Here is a 27,971-nt window from a genome sequence, read left to right as displayed (position 1 = left end):
GGATTTGCTCCCTGGCTGTTATTAAGGCTACAGTTTGTGATGGGTTTAGTCTAAGCCCTGGTAGGATAAGTAATACCAATAACAGCAATCAATAAAATGGGTTTCTGACACTGTAGTTTCCTAAATGGTAAACCAGACTATAACATACCTATCTATGCAGTAAAAAATATTATTACATGTTTAAATATCACATATTTACAGCCAAAGGTTGACATCAGTACAAATTATAGCTCTGTAAAGTACACCAGAAAAGAAGTTATGGGACTCCAGGATAACCACAAAGGCAATCCACAATTAAAACATAGACATGTCAATGGCCAGATACCTGTACCACAGAGGGCTCCAAATTCATAATCCTAATTTGAAATCCTAACCCTGATCTTAAGTACCAGATTAGATTTCTCCTAACTCTAATCCTATATCTGCAATCCCCAGATAATGTATATATTTATGTGCTGAATTGTTAAATCAAATCTTCCTTATAGGCAGAGATTAGTGCCTCTATAAAAGTAAAATACATGGCTGTGGGTCATATCTGCTGACATATTTTGGGCTGTAGAAGCCTAAATATTGACTCCAGCCCACCCACTTAGGCTAACCTCAATAAGGCTAATCCCCACAGTAACACGCAAAGCAACCAAAACACACAAATCTCTGAAAATTTAGACCAAAATTGAAATACACGAATTGAACTTTAATGAAATACACTGAAATGCTATTACTAAGCATATACTGAATGTTAGCCATACATTTTATTATCATGAAAACTCCAAACTGAGTTTTTACAGTGGAAACCAATTCCTATGATAATGCAGAAGGCTGATCTTTGTCAGCTCTCAGCCCGCCTTTTAACCTCCTAGCGCCAGAGCTCCAACACCAGAAGCCCTGGCTGTGAGCCCAAATAAATGCTTAGTAATATCAGTATATTGATCAATCCCTACAGTAAATGACAGCAGCAGGGCCATGCCAGGCACCTCCCTAAAACTGAACACCACAAAGTTGAATCACTGACTTATAATCTAACTTTAATTCAAACCATAAAATTAATTTGAAGTCTAGAAGGGAGATGAATCATTTAGACAGAAAAGCTGCCAGCCCTCTTAACTCCTTGGACTTCTGAATCCACAGAGGCTCATCTTTCCAAAGCTTGACCTTGACCCCAGCCTCCAGCATAGTCACCCCTCAGGAGGGATATGGGGACTAGTTCATATCCCCAGCCCCAACAGCTGTGAGCACTGGCAGCCCATGCTGTGAAGGAGAACTGCTTAGGACAGGTAAGGAGCTCCCTGCCAGAAGGGAGCCCCCAGCACCCACGCTGGTGCCCTTGAGAAACACGGAATTACAGGGGCTTTCAGTTGTAGGTTTCTAAAACCTAATACTCAGCTCTAACCCCAGACTTAATTATAGACAAACAAAACCAATGCCTAGAAATTTCCTGATATATCAGAAAGATATCTGGATAACAACTACAGCTTGGGGGTTTTTTGAATTTTATTTTCTCTCATCAGTCAAGGTCAAGAATTTTGCCTTTGCTGCAGATCATTCCTGCTTCAGATCAACACTGCACAACTTCTGATATAACATAGCCTTGCTGAATAATTTACATATTTGCCATAGTTTCATTTGTAGACATAAATTCCTGTTATATTTGAAGTATAAACTCAGAGCTGCTGAGCCTCAGTGCCCTGCTTGGAGCTGCTGCAATCATGCTGTGCTTGTGCAACTCTTACAGGAGGACTGAGAAGAAAACTGATTTTTTAGAGGCAGAGTTCATGTTGAAAGTATTTAACAGAGAATACAACAATTTCAAAGGTCATTGAAACTGAAAGGGAAATGAACATTTTCTCCTGTTTTAAATCCCTTTACCTCTGCCAAAGAAAATGGGATTTATCACGCTGAGACAATTCACTCTGCCAAACACCCAGGCAACCCTTGTTCACTGTAGGTGTCTTTTAAACAACAGAATCTGAATAGACAGAAGTACTGAACATTTCACAGAAATAATTCAGATTCCTGTAAAACAATGTTTACAGTAAGAAAGAAAGCAGGTCCCACAAGCCTTTGGCAGCTTTAACCAAAGCTTTCTCCACTACCATTAATATACAGTATTCAACAGTGCCAGGAGAATTTTTTTGTACAGGAGCTTGATATTTGACCTTTGAGAGCTTCCTGTTGAATGTGCATCAGAAGTTACTGCTCAGTTCTCACTCTGAAGTCAAGCAACAGCAGAAAAGTTCCAAAAAAAAAAAAAAAAACCTTCTCAGAGCCATATACATTAAAATCTACTCATCACTCTTCTATACAATTATGCTAATCCAGGAGGATTTCCCCCCTTGCATATACACATTCAAACATTATTTTTGCATGAAGACATAAGAAGTGAAAGCTTGAAAATGTATTAAAAGAATTATTTATGGTCGCCTGAGTGTGATGTCTAAGAAAGATGATTCTTCATGTTACAAGAAAATTACTTCACACCAAGTCTGAAAAAACCCATCTGACACCTTTTCACTGCTCTTTTGCCAAACTGAGGGTGTTATTTGTCAGCCATATGAAAAATTGTGACTCTTTCTGGGAGTCTCTACCATCTATCCTGAAGGGGTAATGACATAACTAAACTGAAAGAATTGTCTGTATCTTTTATTCCCAAGATTTCCAGGAGCAGTGCTAATTCAGCTCCTACTGTTGAACTGAGAATTCTGGTTTAACTGCTAAACATAATTTCTTACATTACAGACATACATATATGGAACTTCTTACTCTCCTTACCTTTCTTGTGGTAATTTTCTTCTTCTTATCCTGGGCCTTCATGTTGAAATGCTGCTTGACTTTTTTTCTTCCTGTAGTTAAATCTCTTGTTTTCTTGCAGCTATGATTCAGTAGAACTAGTCCATACACTGTATGAATAAAAAAGGACAAACAATATGAATATATTCCATTTTGTGAGACATTTTTTATGAAACAAAACTCACTTTTATCAGCTATCTGTATTCAAATCTTTAACCATTTCACTAGGTCCAAGTTCAGAGAGAAATAGTTCCTTTAAGGGAAAAGAAAGAGAAGTTCAACATTTCTTATTTAATGAGGTCCTGTTCTGACAGACATTCCCCAAAAGATTTCGCCCAGTAATTTTCTGCCTCTAAGTCTGCCCTGTTGTATGAATCAGAGCACAGATTCCACATAAAATGAGATTCCAGTCTAGCTCAGATAAATCCATGCTCTAGCTTTGGGATAAAAACCTTTAAAATTATTTTATAGAGAATTGTGAGGACCCACTGAGAAATATCATGACATCTATAAAGTGATGCACTTACAGCCAAGGCTCCAGAGAAGTCCATTACATCCACAGATGTAACCAGCCAGCAAATCTGCTTCTTCTCCTGCTCTTCAAGATGTTCCATAATGTCTACAGCTATGCTGATTTTAAAGGCTTTTCTGGAATAAAAAGATTTCTGCTACTGATATTGGTAGTACTATAAAAACAACACAGACCTGGGGATTCTATGAGTCTTCCACCTATCATTATGGGCTTGCCTGAGATTTCTGTGAGAACAAACATGATATCTAAGTAATATTTAAATATCACTCTCCACTTCTTATTTTAAAAAAAAAATCACACCTTTTTCAGAATTGGAAATACAATAAATCCGTATTTACATCAACTGGAAGATGTATGGGAACATTTTGAGCCTTGGTGCAGCAGAATTCATTGCAGTACTACAGCTACTTGTAAACCACAGAAAAGCTAGGGCGTTGATGCTCCTTTTTTTAAAAAGCCAGAGGTGCTCTTTCAAATCAACTCTCTTTTATTTTCCCCCACAAATAGATAAAATGCCAGTGAAAGTTAGCCAGTTGTGCACAGAAGAAAGTGACAGACTGTAGAAGGCAAGACAAGGAAGCGCCTTTGATCAATTATCAGTTGTCCCAGAACTGCAATCCCATGAGCTTCCCACATGAAGGCTTCTACCTCCTCTACACCATCCCCTTCCTTGCCCCACCAAGACCCCAGCCCTGAAAGTCTATCAGTCCTTCCTGCAAGACCAAAACTTTTCTGTGATTCTTGATAATTTTTCTTAGTAACTTCAGTGAGACCTCCAGCATTCTTATTTAACTTGCTATTACATTCCTTCTATGATTCCTTTTATGTGAAATAAGCATCCACCAATCAGTGAATATTTAACAGGCCAACACTACTCCAAATACCTTTTCCCTTTCCTGTTGCTCAGCTCAGTTTGTATCACTTCTGCTGGGATTGCCCAGTAGCTCTTCCCAAGTCCTACAGGGACTCAGAGCACCCGAGGTAACTTCTTGTCCATCCAAAAGTCGCAGGACATTCTGAGGATCCTGATGGGTTTACAAAGGGGACCAATGATGGAACTGAAAAAGCAGTAAGGCTTCTGTCAGACCAGGCTCAGATCATGCCAACAACTGTTGTCTGGGATTTCACTGACTTCTGTTTTCCATGTGATCCCAGTGGATATGATCACATCCCCAAACCACTATCATAAATGTGACTGACTGATGAGCTTGTGGAAAAGCCAAGGCCTGAAAAGGCGCTGCCAGGTCACGGGTACCAGCGTAAGGAATCTGTTCATCCAGAAATAAAAAATAGCAGCAATTGTGCTGTAATTGGGACCCTTGCAGTGCACAGGCAAAGGAAGGGCTCTTTTTTTTACCTCCTGTTTTTTTCAAAATGCAATCTACTAGGGAAGTTGGAAGTACAGATAAGATTTTGGATACACATGCCAAGGTTTGATGAAGGGTTTGCGTTGCCTGAAAGCCTTGCCAAATTAATGACTGGCCAGTTGATATTAAGTGAAGCAATAAAAATCAGATAAAAAATAAGGTTTTCTCTTTTTGATTGGAGTGACTAACCACAATATTAGGTCCCATGTGCTTCTTTAGGACAAAATAAAATGCTGATGAAGCCATGTATCCTTATTTACTCATCAGGGATGATGAGCAAATGTAATGAGTCTTGTTTCCCTAAAGGCAGTTGAACTCAAAAGAAGGAAATGGAACATTTTGTACTTACCCCGTGTTATATCTCTGTTTGGGATGCAGCTCCCCATTCCTCTCTGGGCCCTTCTCCCTGGCACTCCAACCTGGGCACAGCAGCAGGAGCACACCCTGCCCAGCACGTGTGCCCTGAATGCTTTTCCTGCCACCTATGAGAATCTATAACAATAATTTAAAACAGGATTTCAAAATCCATGCCTAAAAACAAAGGGAAGACCAGCAAAAGCTGGTCAGGATCAGCCCTTACCTTAATGTTATCTGCCCACCCATCTCAATGCCACAGTGACAGTACAATTTTAAGGTGACTTAGGTGCTCTTCACAGCCTGTTGATCCACTTATGAAATTCTTTACACACAAACTTTGCAACTCCATGTGACCTCTAACAACTGAAAAGTTCAGTTCAGAAGAGAAATTAAAAACACAATCCTACCAAAAGGAACATCCATAACACAATGTGGCAGCCAGTCACAGCTACCTGTTTTTTAAGTGTGTCTGTTCCCAATTGTATGACTCAGTTGAGCCCTGGCTCAACAGAAAAATGACAATAATTTTGATCTTCTGAGTTTTTTGATTGAGTCATACACACACACACACACACATATTCACCTCAGGTAGCCAGCCAGTATTTACTGGGACTCACAGCTGCACCAGCTGTGAATTTATGGAAAAGAAAACAAATCTCCTCAATGTCATGGATCTCAAAGTAAGGATACACTCAGTTAATTTGGCCTTAAATGTTTTGCTTGATCAAATGATAAATTAATTAAGTTATAAGTATTTCAGTACTTTTCTAGGAAACTTCTCATCTTGCTGATCCTATTTGGCTACTCTAACAAGTACTTCTTCCCCAGGCTTCAAATAATCATAGACAGGTACTATACTACCCAAGCCAGGGTTTCTTTATCAAGCTTATAATTCACTAAAGACATCCCTGAAACTCTTATTATAAGGCATGTAATATACATTTCTTTTTGAATGACCTTGAATAAACTCCGTAATAACTCAGTCTCCCCTTTCCCACAAAGAAAAGTAATAGCTACTCCATTTAATTGAAGTAAATAGTTATTCCATGCAGAAAGACTGAATACAAATCTCTCTATTGTGATAATACAGAAATTAGAAATTCTAGCATAAAATTACTAAAGCTGTTCAGTCAATGAATCAAGTGAGGGAAACATTCAAACACATGTTTAAACCCACTCCTGTTCTGCATTATTTTCCTTAAGAGACTTATTCTCATTTGAAGTGCTTTCCTCAACTGGGATCAGTGTGTACTATACCATATTTATTTTTGGGGTTAACAGAACTACTTTGGGACTCAAGTAATACAATAAAGGAGGCATATTAAAGTTTCCTGGCCTTTAGGATAATTTCTGAATAAAAGATCCCTCCTAAAGACCAACAGTGAGGACTGTAAAATTTTCAGTTAAAACCTCCTCTGTCTCTGAGAGTTACAAATGACCATTTCCACTATCCCAAATCTGGAACCAATGAACACAAAGACCATTAAAATAATTAAGGACTCTTTCATTCATTTTTGATGTCTTACATATCATATGTTCAATAACTTTGTGATTTGACTCAATTCTTTGATTTCTAGCCAATGCCTTGGCAGCGTTTCCCTTCAGTTCAGGGGAAAGTACAAAATATTCAGTGCAAGTAGTGAATTTCTTATGTCTGTATGAATTAGCTCTCACAACTTTTTGGAGAAGATATACCATCAGTAGCAGATAAAACTGATCATTTCAGGCTACTGTCACCTAAGCTCCATTTGACAAGAAAGAAAATACACTCAGCATTTGCCTGTGATGATTTTTTATTGCTCTGCAATACTCTCTAATGCCTTCCAGCTGCATTGAGGACAATTTGTTCATTTCTCTCAGTAATCAAAATGTGTTTTGACTAGTAAGTCCCTATTTAGTTTTTCTGTAATCGTTTTTCTTAATGGGAGTATTTTCCAGATGTTGTGTTAGTCTAGTCATCCGGGCCCTCTTCCAAGCCCTGTGGAAAGTTTGCTGTCATGAGCTGTCATTGGTGGTGTGTTTAACAAACTGCCTAATTACCTGACCCCAGCACAGCTCCAAAGCAATATATAAGGACTCTGGAACAGCCCTGGGAGCAGACACACTCTCTGCTAGGTAAGTGCTATACCTGTCTCTGCCCAGAGCTCTTCTTCAGTAGGAGAACAGGAACTGGGACAGAAAATCCAAAGTTTTCTTTTTGAAAGAAGATTTACTTTTAGCCTATGTTTCCATTTGACATATTTCAATGTTAGGTTATGGTTTATAGAATTATGTTGCTGAATAACTAATATTCTGTCAGTATTTGGTTTTATTACAGATTTTCATTTATCAGTATTATAACTTTAAACATTGTGCTGAAGTGTACCCATGTTAGAAGACAACTGCGACTGTAGTCTTCATGTAATAGAATTCTGCAAAAATTTATTTCTATTACTTGTTCATAATGAATTTCTATAGTCTTATTACAGAATTTAAGCCATTAAGCCATTAATTGAATTTAATGGCTAATTGACTAATAATCAAAAGGGAATTTATGGAGCAATTCTAAAATAGCTATTTTTCCCTTGAACAGTTTTATTATTTATTTTACATTTTTATCAAGCTAGTCTTATATATAAAGATATGCACAGCATTTTAAAAATTATGAATTAAGTGAATTGCAGATAGTGATGTAAGATTATTTCTTTTTAGGAACGATGTCGTACCTGAAAGTTATGATCATATGGAACATACTATGCATATCCCTGGTGGTTCTTTCACTGTCCTTGATTCCAGAGGTGTCTTCTCAAGGTACTGTAACACACAAAGCTGAAGGGAGGGTGTCTAGGAGTGTGTGCCTGACACACATTAAGAATATTTCAAATGCAACTTCATAAAGATACTACAAAGCTCTAGAACTTTATTCAGATAGGAAATATGATTCAGTTTTATCATCACTGAATATTTTAATAAATAAATTTTAGTGTAGCATGGTCCTCTTTTTTTGAGGAATAACATAAAAATATAAATGTAATGCAAAATGTGTATGAATCTATTACTTTTTCTGTAGACAGCCTACAGAGCCTCTTGCCCTCATACTGATGTATTTAGCCCGAGTGATTTGCAGTTTGATTTAGAAAGAACCTAACATGAGAATATCCACAAAGGTTGACTAGAAATATTTCAACAAGCTCAGGGAAAGAAATGTCTCTACCTTGCTAAGTGCTTTCCCATTAAATGCACCATTCTTATAGCAGTGAGGCAAATTTGGGGAATTATTTGTCTAATGATAGCTCTATAATTGATTCCTTACTAAAGTAATACTGTTATGGTGAAGCAGAACGTGCCCCCTCGCAAATCCTGAGCTGTTGCAGTTCTCTAATAGCTCTCAAATTTTCAGGGGGATGACACTAGGTATTACTTGCTGGTAGAAAATGATTTATTACTACTTGATAGCAGAAAGCACAATGTCATGTATCTGAGAAGTTCCTCAGGGCACACCCCATGCCAGATGTAACCTTACACTGACCCCTTTGATAAGTGATGCCTTCCCACCAGTTTCAGCAAAAATCAAGACTTTTGCCAACAGCAACCAGGACCATTCAGGCATTTTCCTTAAAAGTAACTTCGTAACCTACAATTCATAAACTGAAAAGAAACAAATGAAGAGGTGCAACCATTGGACTACTACATATTATCCATATAACTATTGGACTTATTTTCCTTCCATAAAGGAACAAGGGTTCAATATATTGGGCATATATCCATAAAGAAAGATGTCCATTTTGTCTTTTCAACTGCTGTATTAATAGCCCAGTAACTCAAGTCCATTAATGTCTCCAGTTATCCCTTGGATCCATTTTTCTATTTGTGGCAAAATGATAACAAGCATTACAAGTACTGTCTGAGAATCACTGTATATGTAATAGATATAATATTTGTTATGCCATGCTCTTCCTTCAGACACACACACATGGAGTGTGCGTTGTTAGCAATTGTCTTTGGTGTTGTGTTACATGTTATTTCCTTGTTGTTCCTCAATGTTTCAGCTGATTATCTGTTTGGGCTTGCTGATTGTTCAGCTTCTTTGTTTGTATTTAGGGACGCTTCACTTGTGGTCCTGCATGTTTCATGTCCAGAAGAAGTTGTTAACTTGTTGTGTTTTCAGAGATTTCACAGATGAAGGGGAGGGTTGCAGGGTGAATATCTGATTTGACAGCAGAAGGTAGCAAAGCACTGCTGAGCTGGAGTGCTCACAGGTTAAAGCAAGACACTCCTGCTGTCTTGTTTTACCACCTGTTATCTGCACCATTTCTTGTTATCCAGCATTTCCCAGCAGTCTGGCAGAAAAGCCATTATGGGATGAGCTTTTCTGTTAGTTTGCTAGTACTTAATCTTCTAATTAACAAAATGTACTTCATAGGAGTTACAGGGCTAGATCCCAACTGTTCTTAACCTTAGAGCTGATACCAAATTCTTCCCTGACATCAGAGAAAAAATATAGTGTAGGGAGTAGGCAGATTTTGAAACTTCCAATAAAAATGGTTTCAGGGACGTGTATTTATTATGACAGTGTTCTCCAGTTTACAAGCCAGCTTGATTAGATGGGTAATTAGGAACAGCATTACCAACAATAAAAATCAGACACCAAGGGGGTCTGTCAGGTATGGATGTGGAGATGCACACCTATTATCATACAGAAGGTGAATCAAACTAAAAAGTAAATCAGCAAAGCTGATATACTGTCTATGGGGCTAGTTTGGAAGCCTCTGGTCATACTACAGAACCAATCCTCAAGGATTCCTTAGTTTCCAGACAAAAAGGGTTAAGTTAGCTCAGTGGAAGACCCCTCTAACCTGAACACGTGCTGCTGCTGGTCCTCAAGCTGGCACAGAGCAAACCTCTGCTCCCCACACCTTCAGGAGGAGTCACACCAGGCCCTCAACTTCTGCAGTACTGAGTGTAGAAACCACATTCTGTAGGAAAAAAAGGAGAGAAGCTTTAGTCCTTTTCCATTCAGCATTTCCTTAGGGATCATTGTGGTTGGGCAATGCTTACACCAGTGTTGTGTGATTTTAGATGTATCGAGCTGTACAGGGAGATGTGGGGCAGGGTATTCTAGAGAGCATGACTGCCAGTGTGATTTTAACTGTCACCACTACATGGAGTGCTGCCCTGACTTCAGGAAAGTCTGCACAGTGGGTAAGTTCCCAAACACAGCCAGTTCCTCTCCTCAAAATTCCCTTCCCAGCTCCCTACCACACCAGTGTCTCCTCTGAATGCTTAAATGTCTGTTGGTTTGCTGTGTCCTTGTTCCACCTCATACATGTATTGTTGTTCCCCTCAAATATTCAGGATAACCACATGCAAATGCCAAGAAAAATGTGTATCCACAGATTATTGCCAAGCAAAGAATTTTGCTTTTGACAAAAGCAGAACTAGGCAAGATTGGCAAAACCTGTTTGTTTGTTTTCTACTCCTTAGTGCATTTGTACTGTATGTGTCCGTCTCTTATACAAAGAAAAAAGTAGTAAAAGCCAATTCAGGTTTTTGCAGAAAGAAATTCTGACATATTCCAGTTCAAATTTAAGAAGTGTGGATGCTGTGGGGTCTAATCCAAAGCCAGGGTGTCCTTCCATAGACAGAAATTGAATCTGGATCAGAACCATGTCCAGAGTCTGCTGGAAAAGGTGTTTGGATGAGTATTAATTTATGCTTTATTTATAGGGAAAACTGCACAATGTAACTAAAACCAGATTATTGCTTTAATGAGCATTAAAGACATTTTCTTAGCAATCACCAACATCAGAAATATCAGTGATTTGGATAACAGTAGTTTGTTACCCTACACTGTGGTTCCAGTAGGATTACAGGAGTAACAAATACTTCTCAGAACCAGCTACACCACTGAGTGTTGTTCAAAATGCAGACCTAGCATTCCCTAAAATTCCAGTTCTGCTGCCCTGACACACACTGGGGACACTTTGCCTTTCAGTCTCCCCCATCCTCATTTTGCTTTGTGGGGGGACATCAGCATTTCTCACAGCTGAAGATGCAGAGTGAGGCATTTTAATTATGGAGGCTATTTATTCATTGTGGGTCAGATTCTAAAGGTATTCTGGCTTCTGCACAACATTTAACCAAAAAGTTAAGGCTAGAGAAAATCTTCTCTGTTCTATCTAAATCAGTGAGTCCAGGCAAGCACATCCTGAAAGGATGCAGGCAGTCTGGCTTAAGACTATTGTCCAGCTAGTGTGGAATCAACACTGACTAAATGACAGAAATGCCAGACATTATTTATGAATAAAATTTCCCTAAGATAATAAAAATAATTCTCACCTGTGCATGTGGGATGGATCCACTGGCATCAACACTGATTCCACAACTGCACTAATCCAAAGATGTTCAGAATCTGCCTATAGAGCAATCCTAATTTTTCTTGATAATGATTTAACTGCATAACATGATTTTATGCATTGTGTGCCACAGAGACAATGACTTCAATAAAGACATATGTAGAGAAAGTGCTTTTTCTGAAGTCTAATAGCTGTGCACACTCTTTCTAACACAACACGGTCATTATTTGATATGAAATAGCAATTTGGTCAGTGAAGTTTCAGAAGTTAACCAGCATTAAATATTAAAATCATGTGGTTATTGATCACATCAAAACATGGCACCATAGTCCTTTAGTATTAATAATTTAAGAACTCTATTAAATAGTTCCAAACTGGTCTCTTGGGGTAACTTGGCTAACCTGTTCACACAATTAGGTTGCAGTGTTTGCCTGGACACAACAGGTACACTTGGTTGCGACCTAATTAAGTGAATTATTTTTCAGAAATGCTTTGTTAGAAACATCCTTTTTGTTGCAAAGGGATCCTCTGGTGAACACCTTCCTGCAAACCCAGCCCAGAATTTAAATATCACTCTTGAGATCACCGCTCTGTGGCTGGGGAAGCAGAAGCCTCCTACGGTGGGACCTGGCTAAAGTGAACGTGGCAGTCAGGTTTTATCACACTGTCAATCCAATGTCACTGCCATGGCACAGTGCCCCTCTGGTGGCACCGCCTGATCCAAACCCCCATCACAGACAAAGCCTGGATCAGACCAGGATAAGCGCCTGATTTTCTGGAGCTGCTCTTGGCACAGCTCGAGCCAATGACTTCACTGTAGAGAGGTCCCAGCGTTGCAGGCGGGCCGGCCCAAAGCCTGACTGTGCTCTGTGTCCCTGCAGCCGCCTCCTGCGAGGGACGCTGCTTCGAGGCCTTCGAGCGGGGCCGCGAGTGCGACTGCGACGCCGACTGCGAGCGGTACGGAAAATGCTGCCCGGACTACGCCAAGTACTGTAAAGAGGGTAAGACACTTCTCCATCTGTTTCTCAAAAAACAAGTTTAAGCAGAGATGCTGTACCATGAACAAAACTGTGTGGGCTTTGGTGACAACTGAAAAACAGAAAACAGAACAAAACAAACAAAACCAAACAAAAGAAAATAGAACAAAAACAACAAAACCTAATTTCACAAACAAATTGGCCAACTTCTCAAGCATGAGCACTTTATGGAAACATACAGGTAGATATCCTGGAAGTCATCACCAAGATGTGAATTCTGAGGTTAAAGCTGTATTTTACATTAGGGGCTTTTGGCACCAGCCATGCTGTCAGAGCCCTTACTCAGAATACCACATGTAAAGATAAAGTCTGCACATCAATAATAGAATTCAGTGAGAGAAGTTGGGGAATCAGAACAGATTTGTCAGGAAAAGACCTTTTGAGATTATTGTATCCAACCATTCCCCCAGCACTGCCAAGGCCATCACTGAAACATGTCCCTAGTGACACACTCACACAGCTTTTAAATCCCTCCAGGGATAGGGACTCCACCCCTGCCCTGGGTAGCCTGGGAACCCAAACCTCCACTGGTGCTCCTAGGGGTCATTTCCTCTTGTCCTGTCCCTGTTCCTGGCAGCACAGCCTGACCCCCCGGCTGTCCCCTCCTGTCAGAAGCTGTGTAGAGCCACAAAGGCCCCCCTGAGCCTCCTTTTCTCCAGGCTGAGCCCCTTTCCAGCTCCCTCAGCCCCTCCTGGTGCTCCAGCCCCTCAAGGTCTCTCTGGCCACAAGGACCAGAACTGAGTTCCTCTTATAAAAACAAGGTGGAAGGTTCAACCCCCTTAAAACCCTCCCCCATCCAAAACTGGGAATGGCTACTCCTTAGGATACCACTACCTGGACCTCAAGATCACTTGCTTGGAGCCACCAAAAGTAGTCACTGGCAGCATATTAGAGATGCACATTCTAGATTCTCCCCATCTCAAATCCAATGTGGGAGGAGCAGCCCAACACAGAAACCCATCTTGTGGGGCACAAGAAAGGAACTGGATGTCACATGTTCACAGTGTAGCAAGAAAAGATTTAGGCAAACACACATTTTACCTTTAAGCTGCAAGTTCAGTCCAGGGCAGAATCAGTCACTTCTTTTGTTCTGTCCTTTTCTGCAGAGCCTGGTGGGGTTTCAGCTGAGCACAAAGGCACAGATCGGGAGGTGCAGTCCCACCCTCACGTAGCTTTAAGGACACCAGCAAATGAACTCTAAAAAAACCCAACAGAATATGTTTAATTCCATCATGTCCTTAAACTTTCTGGTACCTACAGACCAAAATAATTTCTGTCAACACACTTGACAAATATGGCTTGGCATGAGGTCACTGTATCCACAGAGCAGCCCACCTCCAAGGCAGCCAATTCCCAAAGCCTGCAGCATGACACACAACACAAGTCACAATTATCATTTGGTTCTCTTCACCCAAGTGCTCCCCAAGTGCTGGGGTAGTGGCTTGGCTTGGCCACACAACTGCACAGTAATTTAGGCTGAAATAGAGTCTGTATCCAGCATTTTTGACTGAGTGTCTAGAGAAATGTCTTGGAAGCATATTGAGGTGAATTTGCTGCTTATGAGGCTGCTTAATATTTCCCTCTTTCTGCTGAGTTTATCACATCCAAGCACTCACAAACACTCTTAAACCATTTCACTTCTTCAGTTAAAATAGAATGAAGAATTAATCAACTGTTCCTAATCTTAAAGAATTTCTTCTGTATTGTACTAAACTTTGCTATAATTTTTTGTCAAAAAATCCAGCAGAAATCCCCCAAACCACTGTACTCAGTATTTTACTCTTTATATGTGAATAACTGAGAAATCTGTAAAACCTCTTGGAATAAATTTGCTGTTTCAGCATCCTCTGAACAATTTTTTCTGTACAGTAAAGGCAAGTGTTCGATGCATATCCAGAGCTCACTGTTAACTTCCCTGTTCTCCAGAAGCTCTTTAATCCCAGAATACATGTACACACATAACTGAAAAGTTCCCCTCCCCAAAAATTGGCTTCCAAAGGAGTCATTCAGCTTCAACTACAACAATTTCTCTCTCTTCCTCAATAAATTTTCAGGATATAGTGCAATACCCGACCTTCCTTGCTTTGAGCGCTAGCTCGTTGTGAAAGTAAATCTTTTGACACTATGGTCATCCCTTGGAGACAAAAATCCCATTCCTTTTGTAAAAAGCTGATGACACGCACCTCTGGCAGTTACCAGCTCCCTTGGCTGGATCAAAACAATTTGGCCAGTTCCCTGAGCTCCATCACATTTCCTTCACAACTAACAAGTTCCTTTTACAAGGCTATGCCAGTAGCTCATTTCCAGTTGTACAATTTGGCCAACAATTAATTACAAAATATTTTCTGGCTCTTACTGGATGCAACTGAATTCCCATTCACTCTTCAGAGCTGAAAAATCTGAACACAACCTCCTATTTCTCCTAAAACTCAGCCTACTAGAAGTTAGCTTAATACCCATGTTGTTTCCTTGGTCCATGCCTGCTTTGTAGCTCCTGTCTCCTTCAAGGAAACCATTTCTTTTAAAATGTCTCCCCAAAACAATCACTTGTGTAAAATTATCACATCTGAAGAGCTGCAAGGAGATTATCCAAGTAAATCCTTTGCTAATGTGACAGCTCTCCTATTTCCACTGGAGTTAGTTATCTGTAGTGAAAGTCAAGTAGTAAAAAGTCATCTGTAGTGAATAAAAAATAAGACAAATTTTCAGAACATAGAGGTCTGCTCAGAATTCAGTTCTTTTCCCACCTCAAAATTACCATTAGCTAATAATGCCTCACCTCAAACTTCTGTGAAAAATATTGTTTCTATCTGTGATGAAACACTTCAGGATCAAAAGGGTATTTTTGCTCTTTTTCACACAAATAATTGTGTAAATTATCCTGTAGATGAAAAGAAACTTAGTTTTAAGTGGAAGAGGGTCACTGAAATTTCGTAATCACTCTTATACAGCTGACACCAAGCACCTATAAAGTTAAAATAATCTGTTAATGGGAGCACTTCTCTCTTTCAGCACACACAGAAAAGCCAACCCTGGAGACTCCTCCAGACAACAAATCTAAAAGGTCCTCCACAGATGAGGAAGAGTCACCAGAGGAAGCTGTGGAAGGTAGGCAAGTATATGGATACACCAGGATGGGTGTACCTGAAGGAAAATTAAAGACCATTTTCCTGCTCTGGAAATAGAAAGCTGATCCTAGACATTACCAGACAGTTAGCAAGCTTGGAAGCACTTGGTTTATAAACTGATTACCTCACCGAGCCCTCAGGACTTTGGAGAGTTCACTCAGCACAGATGGTGCAGAGAGGTGATGTCTCCTGTGTCTCTACTGGATTGTCACACATCCTCCAAACACAGGGTGCAGACCATTGTCAGTCTTGGACAGCATCCATGGCTGGAACAGGAAGGGTGGGACAGTGGTGAACTGGCAGCACAGGAAAATGTCCTAGCAGGTTTCTTTAGCTTCAATCAAGCCAGCCTTATGCTGCTTCAGAGAACACATTTATTTATTTATTCTGACTGGAAAATATGCTGCTTTCCTGTGTTCTTTGGTAATGTGTTCCAGCATTTGAAGTGATAACTCAGGAGACCAGCTTGAACTTGAAGCACAATTGAAAAGACACTAGAAGTCAGTCAATATTTTAATCCTCCCACCCTCTTCTTTTTTGTTTTAGATTTGGTGTACTTTTTTTCTGCTGTTCCAATTTCCTATTAGAAAAATAAAAACAAAACAAAACAAACCAAAACAAAAACCAACAAAAGAACCCCCCAAAACCCCTAAAAACCTTATAGTGCGTTAAATGAAAGAAAATTAAGGGAATTCAAATAACCATTAACAGGATCCCAGCTGGCTTATGGTATTTCAGATACATGGGATGGGAGTGAAACCTATTCTGCAATGTTCTGCTCATACTAAACACACAACATCTGTGAATGCAGAGCTAATCTGCAAAATCTCAGAGAGAGAATACTTAGGGAGAGATTGAAATGCAGAAGCATTTACTCTTCTTCCTGCTGAATAACAATTTGATTGATATCAATGTAACTATAAATACAAGTAAGGAGAGCCTTAAATCCATACATCACAATGAGGAAAACAACCCAAGGAACAAAGATACAGCAGAACATGCAGTCAGGGCTCTGTGTTCAGGAATGATTTTCATCCTGCTTCCCCTACCTCTCTCCACTGATTCCAGGTTGTTGGTGCAGACTAAGTTATAATGTAGGACAGTGGAATAAATCAAAATTACAGACTGAGAAGGGAAGTGTTCTGTTAGAAGGACTATTTTTCAAAGTGGGGTTCCTTTCCATGAAAGCAGCAGGAAACCCCAGGCAGCTCCTACAAGCACCAAACTGAACCCTGAACCTGGGGCAGCACCAGGTTGGCCAAAAGGGACCACCTAAAACTGAGCTGAGTGCTGCAAAGTCCCATGCACACAAAAGGAACTCCCATTTCACCTGGGCCAGGTGAGTTTGGCAGTTAAAAAAGGACTTGCTATTCCAAAGGAAGCACCTATAGCTCATGGGTGTAATACAATTATAGGCAATACCTACCTGCATGGGAATTCCAATGGCTGAACCAAATTTGTATTTGTTCTGTAGATCCTGAAATCCCAGTGACCACTCCTGCCCCAACCACAGAACCTGCAGGGACAACCCCTGAGGCCACAGAGGAACCAGCGACCGAAGCTGAGCCTCCCACTCCAGATACAACAGAAGATGTGACCCCTGATGCCACAGAGGAGCCAGTGACGGAAATGGACCCAACCGACCTGCCCCCAACACAGGACCCAACCCCTGATGCCACCGAGGCGGCAGCAACCGACAGCGAGGCTCCCACCAGCCCCACGCCTGAGGAGACAACCCCAGAGGAACCAACAACACCAACACCAGAGGAGACAACAACCCCAGAGGAACCAACAACACCACCACCAGAGGAGACAACAACCCCAGAGGAACCAACAACACCCCCACCAGAGGAACCAACAACCCCAGAGGAACCAACAACACCACCACCAGAGGAAACAACAACCCCAGAGGAACCAACAACACCACCACCAGAGGAGACAACAATCCCAGAGGAACCAACAACACCAGCACCAGAGGAGACAACAACCCCAGAGGAACCAACAACACCAACACCAGAGGAGACAACAACCCCAGAGGAACCAACAACACCCCCACCAGAGGAACCAACAACCCCAGAGGAACCAACAACACCACCACCAGAGGAGACAACAACCCCAGAGGAACCAACAACACCCCCACCAGAGGAGACAACCCCCACTCCAGAAGAGACAACAACCCCAGAGGAGCCGACAACACCACCACCAGAGGAGACAACAACCCCAGAGGAACCAACAACACCCCCACCAGAGGAGACAACCCCAGAGGAACCAACAACACCCCCACCAGAGGAGACAACAACCCCAGAGGAACCAACAACACCCCCACCAGAGGAGACAACCCCAGAGGAACCAACAACTCCTCCACCAGAGGAGACAACAACCCCAGAGGAACCAACAACACCACCACCAGAGGAACCAACAACTCCTCCACCAGAGGAGACAACAACCCCAGAGGAACCAACAACACCACCACCAGAGGAACCAACAACTCCTCCACCAGAGGAGACAACAACCCCAGAGGAACCAACAACACCAGCACCAGAGGAGACAACAACCCCAGAGGAACCAACAACACCAACACCAGAGGAGACAACAACCCCAGAGGAACCAACAACACCCCCACCAGAGGAACCAACAACCCCAGAGGAACCAACAACACCACCACCAGAGGAAACAACAACCCCAGAGGAACCAACAACACCACCACCAGAGGAGACAACAATCCCAGAGGAACCAACAACACCAGCACCAGAGGAGACAACAACCCCAGAGGAACCAACAACACCAACACCAGAGGAGACAACAACCCCAGAGGAACCAACAACACCCCCACCAGAGGAACCAACAACCCCAGAGGAACCAACAACACCACCACCAGAGGAGACAACAACCCCAGAGGAACCAACAACACCCCCACCAGAGGAGACAACCCCCACTCCAGAAGAGACAACAACCCCAGAGGAGCCGACAACACCACCACCAGAGGAGACAACAACCCCAGAGGAACCAACAACACCCCCACCAGAGGAGACAACCCCAGAGGAACCAACAACACCCCCACCAGAGGAGACAACAACCCCAGAGGAACCAACAACACCCCCACCAGAGGAGACAACCCCAGAGGAACCAACAACTCCTCCACCAGAGGAGACAACAACCCCAGAGGAACCAACAACACCACCACCAGAGGAACCAACAACTCCTCCACCAGAGGAGACAACAACCCCAGAGGAACCAACAACACCACCACCAGAGGAACCAACAACTCCTCCACCAGAGGAGACAACAACCCCAGAGGAACCAACAACACCAGCACCAGAGGAGACAACAACCCCAGAGGAACCAACAACACCAACACCAGAGGAGACAACAACCCCAGAGGAACCAACAACACCCCCACCAGAGGAACCAACAACCCCAGAGGAACCAACAACACCACCACCAGAGGAGACAACAACCCCAGAGGAACCAACAACTCCTCCACCAGAGGAACCAACAACACCAACACCAGAGGAGACAACAACCCCAGAGGAACCAACAACACCCCCACCAGAGGAGACAACCCCCACTCCAGAAGAGACAACAACCCCAGAGGAGCCGACAACACCACCACCAGAGGAGACAACAACCCCAGAGGAACCAACAACTCCTGAACCAGAAGAGACCACCCCAGAGGAACCAACAACACCAGCCCCAGAGGAGACCACCCCAGAGGAACCAACAACACCAACACCAGAGGAGACAACCCCAGAGGAACCAACAACAACATCACTAGAGGAGACAACCCCAGAAGAACCAACAACAACACCAACAGAGGAGACAACCCCCCCACCAGAGGAGATGACAACACCAACACCAGAGGAAACAACTCCAGAGGAGCCGACAACACCAGCACCAGAAGAGACCACCCCAGAGGAACCAATAACACCACCACCAGAGGAAACAACCCCAGAAGAACCAACAACACCAACACCAGAGGAGCCCACAACTCCTAAACCAGAAGAGACAACCCCAGAGGAACCTACAACTCCCCCACCAGAGGAGACAACCCCAGAAGAACCAACAACACCAGTTCCAGAGGAGACAACGCCAGAGGAACCAACAACACCAACCCCAGAGGAGCCCGCAACTCCTAAACCGGAAGAGACAACCCCAGAGGAGCCAACAACACCAACACCAGAGGAGCCCACCACCCCCAAACAAGAGGAGACAACCCCAGAGGAGCCCACAACTCCTAAACCAGAGGAGACAACAACTCCTAAACCAGAAGAGACAACAACTCCTAAACCAGAAGAGACAACCCCAGAGGAGCCCACAACTCCTAAACCAGAGGAGACAACCCCAGAGGAGCCAACAACACCAACACCAGAGGAGCCCACCACCCCCAAACAAGAGGAGACAACCCCAGACGAGCCCACAACTCCCAAACCAGAGGAGACAACCCCAGAGGAGCCCACAACTCCCAAACCAGAGGAGACAACCCCAGAGGAGCCAACAACACCAACACCAGAGGAGCCCACCACCCCCAAACAAGAGGAGACAGCCCCAGAGGAGCCCACAACTCCCAAACCAGAGGAGACAACCCCAGAGGAGCCCACAACTCCCAAACCAGAGGAGACAACCCCAGAGGAGCCCACAACTCCCAAACCAGAGGAGACAACCCCAGAGGAGCCAACAACACCAACACCAGAGGAGCCCACCACCCCCAAACAAGAGGAGACAACCCCAGAGGAGCCCACAACTCCCAAACCAGAGGAGACAACAACTCCTAAACCAGAAGAGACAACCCCAGAGGAGCCCACAACTCCCAAACCAGAGGAGACAACCCCAGAGGAGCCAACAACTCCTAAACCAGAAGAGACAACAACTCCTAAACCAGAAGAGACAACCCCAGAGGAGCCCACAACTCCTAAACCAGAGGAGACAACCCCAGAGGAGCCAACAACACCAACACCAGAGGAGCCCACCACCCCCAAACAAGAGGAGACAACCCCAGAGGAGCCCACAACTCCCAAACCAGAGGAGACAACCCCAGAGGAGCCCACAACTCCTAAACCAGAGGAGACAACCCCAGAGGAGCCAACAACACCAACACCAGAGGAGCCCACCACCCCCAAACAAGAGGAGACAGCCCCAGAGGAGCCCACAACTCCCAAACCAGAGGAGACAACCCCAGAGGAGCCCACAACTCCCAAACCAGAGGAGACAACCCCAGAGGAGCCCACAACTCCCAAACCAGAGGAGACAACCCCAGAGGAGCCCACAACTCCCAAACCAGAAGAGACAACAACTCCTAAACCAGAGGAGACAACCCCAGAGGAGCCCACAACTCCCAAACCAGAGGAGACAAACCCAGAGGAGGCAACAATGGCAGACTCTCCCACTACCCCTAAACCTGAAGAAACAACTGCAGACGAACCTACAACCAAGGCAGACTCTCCCACCACCCCTGAAGTAGAGGATGCTGACTCCTCAACCACCCCTGTAGCCCCTGAGGCCACTAAAGTCACGGCTTCTCCAAGTAGTGCTGCACCCACAACAGTTGGGAAGGACTCCCCCACAACTGGGGCAGGGACAATGCTTTCAGATACCACAATAGAGATCAAGGAGACAACAACACCAAAGAAGGACAGAACTACTCTGCTTAAAGACATTTTCACAGCTGCAACTGGGAAAGACACAGTTACTGTAGCTATGGTGACAACAGCTAAACCAATTGATTCTCCTAAAGGTATGGATGATGTTCCAAACGCAGCTCCTACGGCCAAGGATCCTGTCACTGCAGCAACTGAATCAGAAACAACTTCTACAGACACCAAGACTGCAACAACAGCAGCCACAGCTCCCTTGCCCAGTCACACTGTGCTGGTAACAACCATCAAGGAAGATTCAACTCCTCAGCCCAGTGAGGCTGTAACACCAAAAGAAAAAGAGACAGCTACAGACACTGAGCAGGCTGGGCCAGCAGCAGACAAAGAGAGCCCAGGTGCTGCTTGTGTTATTGTGGAGATGACAACAGCCGGTAAAAAAGAGGAAACTACCATTAAAGAAATGGGCACCACACCTGAAAAAGAAATGGAAGATGTCACTGAAAAGGCCCCTGGTACTGCCAAAGAAGAGGTAACTACAGTTACCAAAGAAACCATAACAAGGGACAAAAAGGATACAATAGAAGAAATGTATCTTGTGTCCAATGGGACATCCAAGCCAACAATACATTTCCAGGAGGTCACTGAGGCCGCAGAAGAACCTCATCCAACTGAACCTGAAACTCTGCCAGCAAAAGAAGAGCCCGAGATAAACAAGCCTTTAATACAAGTTGGGGACCTGCCAATGTTCCCTGGAGAAACACCAGGTAAGTGCATTCCAGCAGGTACGAAAGCATCAGCAGCTGTGGAGTTAATTAAATCCTCTTGGTAGTTTAGAACACAATCTACAATAATTGGTTTCAGTAATTGGTCCTACTGAAAATTGTTTGCTATAAGTTTCTCCTCCTTCTGCTTGCTATTGTAGAAGATGCAAACAGACAAAAAGTCAAGGAAAAAGATGACAAATTTCTAAATCCCATGAAAAAATTGCTAGAAGTCAGGCTGCATATCCAGCCTCCCTCATGGTACCTAACCTGGTATTTTGTAGCCATGTACTAAAAATATCATATAAAAGAGACAAGAACTCTCTTGTCTTGCTTTTTGCCACAGCCCTTTCTTTATTTTAATCAGACATAACCTGCAGGTTCTTGGGCAATTTTTGAATCAGATACTGAAAGATATTTTGGGGAAAAAACTAGGGGTTTAGATGCAAAATACTTGAATTTCAGTCTAAATGAGATTCATCCTTCCTTCATATTTAACTGCATATATATTTAACTGAAAAAAAGCATAAATGCTTTTTTTTTTTTTTTAAGAAATAGCAAGAAGGAAGAGAAGCCGCTAAAGTAGCTTAAAGGAACAATAAAATCCTAGAGCATGTAGCACACGAGGTGTTTGTAGGTGTTTTCCTGAATTACAGGTACTTAGGTGGCAATAAGCAAAGACACCCACACCTGGTCACTCGGCACTGCCGGGGCCACAGCACCAGAGCCGACCTTCCCGAGAACACGTCCCCAATGAGGAATTAATCCCTGGCCCACCGGCGGGGCCGAGGGGAAAGCTAAGGCGCTTTTATGGAACCTTAAACAAACCCACCTGGCTGTGTTTTGCAGAGAGGAATGACGAGAAGGACCTGTGCAGCGGCAAGCCAGCGGACGGCATGGTGGCCCTGCCCAATGGCACCCTGGCCGTCTTCCGAGGTGAGACTGCTCCGAACATCCTCCACCTGCCCCAGCATGGCCCCGCTCCTCCTATACCGGCTCCAGCTCCGGCCCCGGCCCTCCTCCTTCCACCGCACAGCGCCGGAGCACCTCCCTCACCTGCCCCAGCCTCCTCCTCCTTCTCCCTCACCTTTCCCGAACCTAATCCTTCACCAGCACCTTCACCTTCACCTCCTCCTCCTCCTCTTCGAGCTGTCCCGTCTCTCTTCCTCCTCTTTTTCCTCCCTCACTCGCCCCGGTGCCACTCACCCTTCACGAAACTCTCCCGAGCCGCGTCCGTCCCCTCAGATCCCTCACGGGGCCGGCTCAGCCTCGTCCCCCGGGGCAGGACGGCGATGTCCCCTCGCTGTCCCCGGTGCAGGACGGCGATGTCCTTCGGTGTCCACGGTGCAGGACGGCGATGTCCCTCGCTGTCCCCGGCGCCCCTCACGCCTGTCCCCCTCTCCAGGTCACTATTACTGGCTGCTGAACGGCCGGAGCCCGCCGACCACCAACCCGCGCCGGATCACCGATGGCTGGGGCATCCCCTCGCCCATCGACTCCGTCTTCTCCAGGTGCAACTGCGATGGAAAAACCTTCTTCATCAAGGTGGGAGTGGTCCCGGCCGGCACGATGGGGCGAGGTTGATGAGGAGCAGCTGTGGAGGCTCAGCTGGGGGAAAAGGAGGCTCAGGGGAACCTTGTAGCTCTGCACAGCTCCCTGACAGGAGGGGACAGCCGGGGGGAGTTGGGTTTTGCTCCCAGGCAACAATAACAGGATGAGAAAGGGCCTTAGGTTGCAGCAGGGGAGGTTCAGATTGGATATTGGGGAAAAAGATTGCCTAAACTTATTTCTAGTATGTTTCCCAACCTGAAAGAAAATGCTAATGAAGTGCCCATGCCGCATTAAAGCTGTCATGCAGTTACTTCCCAATAAATCACTCAGTCCTGGAATTTAAGCTACTTGTTATATCTATGAAAATTTAAGAATTTATAAAGGAAACCCCTTTCTCGGCAACCCTCTCTTAAAAATTAGCTTCTAAAATACACTAGCCCTACTCCAAGGTTAAAGGGCTGCAGGAGGTACTTTATGAAGTTGTAGTAGTTTTAACCCATTTGTATGGATGTAGGAGTGATTCCAGTCAGATTTACAATGAAGCTATCAAAGTGCTAGTGCTTGTTTATGGATTATTCTTCATGTTTGTTTTGCAGTTGAATAACCAGGAATTAACTTCCTCTAAAGCTCTTTTTTTTTTTTTTTTTTTTTTTTTCTCTTAAATGCTCAGGGTCCCCTGTACTGGCGCTTCACTAATGGTGTTATGGATAACGGCTATCCCAAACCTCTCGCAACTGGATTTGCAGGGCTAAGTGGGAGAATAGTAGCAACCCTCCCTGTGGCAAGATACAACACCAGACCAGAATCTGTTTATTTTATCAAAAGAGGTATGTCTTGTATTCCTGAAGTTCAGGGAACGTCAAAAGGGGCTTGAATTGCCTTGGTCAGGAATAAAACAGTTTCTCTTGACCCAAGAACTATTTCTTTCAAACACAGAAACACAAATGATGCCAGTGTTCCAGGTGCTCAAAAATAGCCTGAAGCTTTAAAAAATTTGTACTAGAACTTGGAGGTCTTTCAGTGCATTTTAAACCAGATCTGTAAGGGTGAGAATCCAGGAATGCAGCCCTGTAGTGGCTGAACATTGAAATAAGTTTTATCTGGTGTAAAGCTATTTTAGTCTCAAGTTAATTAGAGAAGGGAAGGCTTTAATCTTGCTTGTTCATAACTATGTGTGAAAATTTCCATCTCTATTCTGATTTCCTATTTTGAAGTAATTTCCTTATCTTACATGAATGGTGCATGGGCTGTACAGCCACCACAAGAATGTTGTTATTGATTCCTTGTGTGTGATAGGAATATAATGACACTTTCATACCTGATCAAGCTGGGTGTTTTTGGGGGGGCATTTTTTTTTAAATTAACAAAACAAATGTGTGTTTTAGATGGGAACATGCAGCAGTACGTGTACAGACAAGAGCCAGCCAAGAAGTGTCAAAGAAGACCCCAGGTCACCATCAGATACCCAGCCTTTGTCCCCAGAATTGTCATCCGGCGGCGCTTCCAGCGTGCGGTGCGAATGCCGACCGTCATCCGTACCGTCAGGATCAACCCCCACCCCTCTGGTAAGGGGACACTCAGCCTCTCTTACACAGGTGCTTTCACCTCTGTAGGTGCTGGCACAACCTTGTGTTTGGAAGGTTTTAATGGCTGTAGGGGACACAGCTGCTCACGGAGGGTTCCTTTTGCTTGCAGGAGTTCTGCGCAAGGAAATCCAAATGACAACGTATTGGAGAGGGCTCCCCAAGGTTGTCCACTCAACTCTCTCCATACCCAACCAGAACAAGCCCGATGGCTACGACTACTACGCCTTCTCTTACAGTAAGTAAAACCAAAGCACATCACTACAGACTTCAAAAGATATGGGGTGGGGAAGAACCTCCTGTTATCACTTGTGCTATTGCTTTCAGCACTACTAAAAAGTCCTGAGAATTAAAATACTGTCCATAATCAAGAGATGTTTCTATTAAAAATCAGGACAAGGTGCAGCAATGAAATACAGAGGTTCAAAGGATCCAGTTGGGGAATGCATTGCCAGGGAGTTCAGCCTTGTAAAGAGACAAACCTTAAAAGAAGGATTTTATGTTAACGATAGACCGAAGTCTTTGGATCACAGCAAGTTTTTCAATGGTTTCTATGGAACTATGTTTCTGACAAAACACAAAAAGGAGGGAGATGAACCATTTGACTGAGCTCAAAAAAATTATTTATGATCCTAGATTAGGTAGACTCATTCCCCCAGCCAGGATCCCATATAAGCATTCCTCAGTTTTCATAAAACTAAATATCTCTAAGAACAAGCTATACCCAAATACAGGCTACTAAAGTCCCTGTCAGTAAGATCCAATTCCTCACCTTGGAGAAATCAGCCTCACAGGCCCATTCACACTCAGGGAGTATGGACTTCCTACTTCTGTATTGAGTACAGGATTGTTGTGGATGTAGTTTGATTTCCAAATTCTTAAGACTATTTCTGTGCTCTAGCAACACAAGAACATTCTTCCCTTCTCCTGCTCTTGGGACTGATTTAATTATTAGCAATGCCATAAAACTTACTGCAACCAAGGACACCTGAAAAATAAAGCTGAGGACAGAAATTTATTGTTGGAGCCTCTCAGCTCCTTACATGCACATGGAACAGTAAATCTATTATCCAGGCCTAAGTGACACTAAAATGCAGGCTTGAATTTGTGAATTCTTTCCATGTATTAAATGTAGTTTCTGGAATTTAATGCTGACCTCTCTTCCTTTCAGATCGGTACTACAGTTTGGATATTGGCAAAAGAATAGCACGGCCTGTTACTGCTCTCACAGGCAAGACTGTAACCAAAGACTGGTACAACTGTCCCAGCAAGTGATGTACAGCAGAGAAGTTAAATCAAGATGCCATTTGGATGTCAATGTTTTTTTCTAATTTTATTAATAAAAGACAATGAAATATGTGCACACAACTCTAAGTATTAAAATGCTGCTTCAGGCTCTGGCTTCATTACACTAAGCAATCACAGGCAAACTGGCATTTTGTATACAGCTGGAAGTCCTTTACATTTCATTTAACTAATGTTTCCTCTGTTCAGGCCTCCTCTGCCTCCCATAGCATGAGTTACACCTGTGCAGGGAAAGAAAACAAGTGCATTAGTATAAACCCTTCTAATCAACCATTGCACAGGTGATAGTTCATCATTCCCTAAGGAATTGTCACGGCAGTGGAGTGGTTCATTCTGATACAGTTCAAGTTTCCCCTCTCTCCCTCTAAGCCTGGTGACACATGTACATGTCATCTGTGTCATGCAAAAGGCTGGGGGTGACTTGTGATCCTGAGCCAAGCCAATGAGCAGAGGATTCTTACCACATCTGAAATCAGTTAGTCCCTCCTTCTTGTTATTACAAAAAATGGTGACAGATGAAAGAAAATCTATCCTAGTCCCACCTTATTTTTTCCCCTTAATACCAGCTAATCTATATTTCAATGCTAATATTGAGTCTTCCACAATGTTAAAATAATGCAAAACAAAAGAAAACCCAAAGGCTTTTTTTTTAAAGTACAGAAGTTGCAAAAATAATTTCTTGCCATGGTTTAACTCCATTACACTGGAAAACCTGTAATACTTCCAATAAAGCTTTTTTCAATGAGTATGCATTGCTATAGCTGGAATCCTTAATGTACCAAATGGAAGCTCCTCTAATGCTAAAACTAGAATTTTTTAAACTGCTGTCCTAACAGACTTCTGGAACCTTCCTTTAAAACTCTGAAGATCTAATGCCCTCTACATTCTCTCTACTGACAAGAGCCAGGTGCCACTGCAGAAGGAAGTTTGCCTGTCCGAAACCTGCTCAGCCTAACACACTAAACCCAAACTAGAGCTCAGGGTCACACACCAAACTGGAGGCAGGGCTGTGTGTCCCTCACTCACTCCCTGCCAGGCTGGGAGCAGCCAGGAGCAGCCAGGAGCACTTACCCCTCTGCCTGTTGAACTGCCGGCCACGCACGCCTGTCCTCAGCGTCGGGGGCTGCAGCCGGACACGGCGCAGGGACTTGGGCTGAGTGCTGCTCGTGTCTGTGGGGAGAGGCAGAAAGAAAGGGTGGCTGTGCCTGCCAGATTCTCATCTCTACATGTTTGATATGGGTTATGCTTCTTTACTTTAGAATGATAAAAGTGCCTTCCTTATTTTATTGACCTCTCCTCCAAGATAAATAAAAGCTTCAAAACAAATACACTGCATTTCTCTTGCTCTCTATACAAGGGGTTAATTGATAACTCAATAGAGATTAACTTATTGTTGTTTCACAATTTAATTAAAAATATTTTAAAGACATCAAATATGCCAGTGAATAAATAACCAAAGTATCAGTAATGTTTGCTCCTTGAAGTGTTATTCTTACTTGGCCTACTCCAGTCTCTGTGGTCCAAGGTAAAATGGTTTACCAAAGAATCTATAAGCATCAAAATATGATCTTGCTCTTACAGAATCTGGGGAGACCTTAGAGCCCCTTCCAGTGACTAAAGGGTTTCCAGGAGAGCTG

The 27,971-nt window shown here is 43.4% G+C and overlaps 2 protein-coding genes across 3 annotated transcripts in view; one reads left to right on the top strand and one right to left on the bottom strand.

Moving 5' to 3' along the window:
* The first annotated feature begins 7,737 nt into the window (after nucleotides 1-7,737).
* On the top strand, nucleotides 7,738-27,780 carry PRG4 (proteoglycan 4). The gene is made up of 12 exons (XM_058809040.1): nucleotides 7,738-7,833; nucleotides 10,102-10,224; nucleotides 12,260-12,379; nucleotides 15,428-15,523; nucleotides 17,018-18,697; nucleotides 18,791-21,898; nucleotides 22,745-22,831; nucleotides 23,301-23,440; nucleotides 24,117-24,273; nucleotides 24,832-25,011; nucleotides 25,142-25,267; nucleotides 26,201-27,780. The coding sequence occupies exons 1-12, from the start codon at nucleotides 7,740-7,742 to the stop codon at nucleotides 26,302-26,304; spliced, it is 6,015 nt and encodes a 2,004-aa protein (XP_058665023.1). The 5' UTR covers nucleotides 7,738-7,739; the 3' UTR covers nucleotides 26,305-27,780.
* TPR (translocated promoter region, nuclear basket protein) overlaps nucleotides 26,174-27,971 on the bottom strand; it is a 33,993-nt gene continuing 32,195 nt past the window's right edge. For both annotated transcript variants that reach the window (XM_058809038.1, XM_058809039.1), the window contains exons 50-51: nucleotides 27,406-27,504; nucleotides 26,174-26,555 (exon numbers count right to left, since the gene is read on the bottom strand). In XM_058809038.1, coding sequence (XP_058665021.1) covers nucleotides 26,500-26,555; nucleotides 27,406-27,504 — 155 coding nt within the window. In that variant the 3' untranslated portion in view covers nucleotides 26,174-26,499. The remainder of the gene's footprint in view (nucleotides 26,556-27,405; nucleotides 27,505-27,971) is intronic.

Source organism: Ammospiza caudacuta, chromosome 7, assembly GCF_027887145.1.
Source record: "Ammospiza caudacuta isolate bAmmCau1 chromosome 7, bAmmCau1.pri, whole genome shotgun sequence".
In the NCBI taxonomy this organism is placed as follows: Eukaryota; Metazoa; Chordata; class Aves; order Passeriformes; family Passerellidae; genus Ammospiza; species Ammospiza caudacuta.
Note: the sequence above shows the minus strand (reverse complement) of the source record. Positions and strands in the feature narration are given on the sequence as shown.

What these genes read in the sequence shown, in the direction of transcription:
- PRG4 (XM_058809040.1), top strand. Translation starts at nt 7,740, where the DNA reads ATGTCGTACCTGAAAGTTATGATCATATGGAACATACTATGCATATCC. An exon ending in CGCCAAGTACTGTAAAGAGG is followed by an intron (nt 12,380 to 15,427) that starts GTAAGACACTTC and finishes TCTCTCTTTCAG; the next exon opens with CACACACAGAAAAGCCAACC. An exon ending in ACCAGAGGAAGCTGTGGAAG is followed by an intron (nt 15,524 to 17,017) that starts GTAGGCAAGTAT and finishes TTTGTTCTGTAG; the next exon opens with ATCCTGAAATCCCAGTGACC.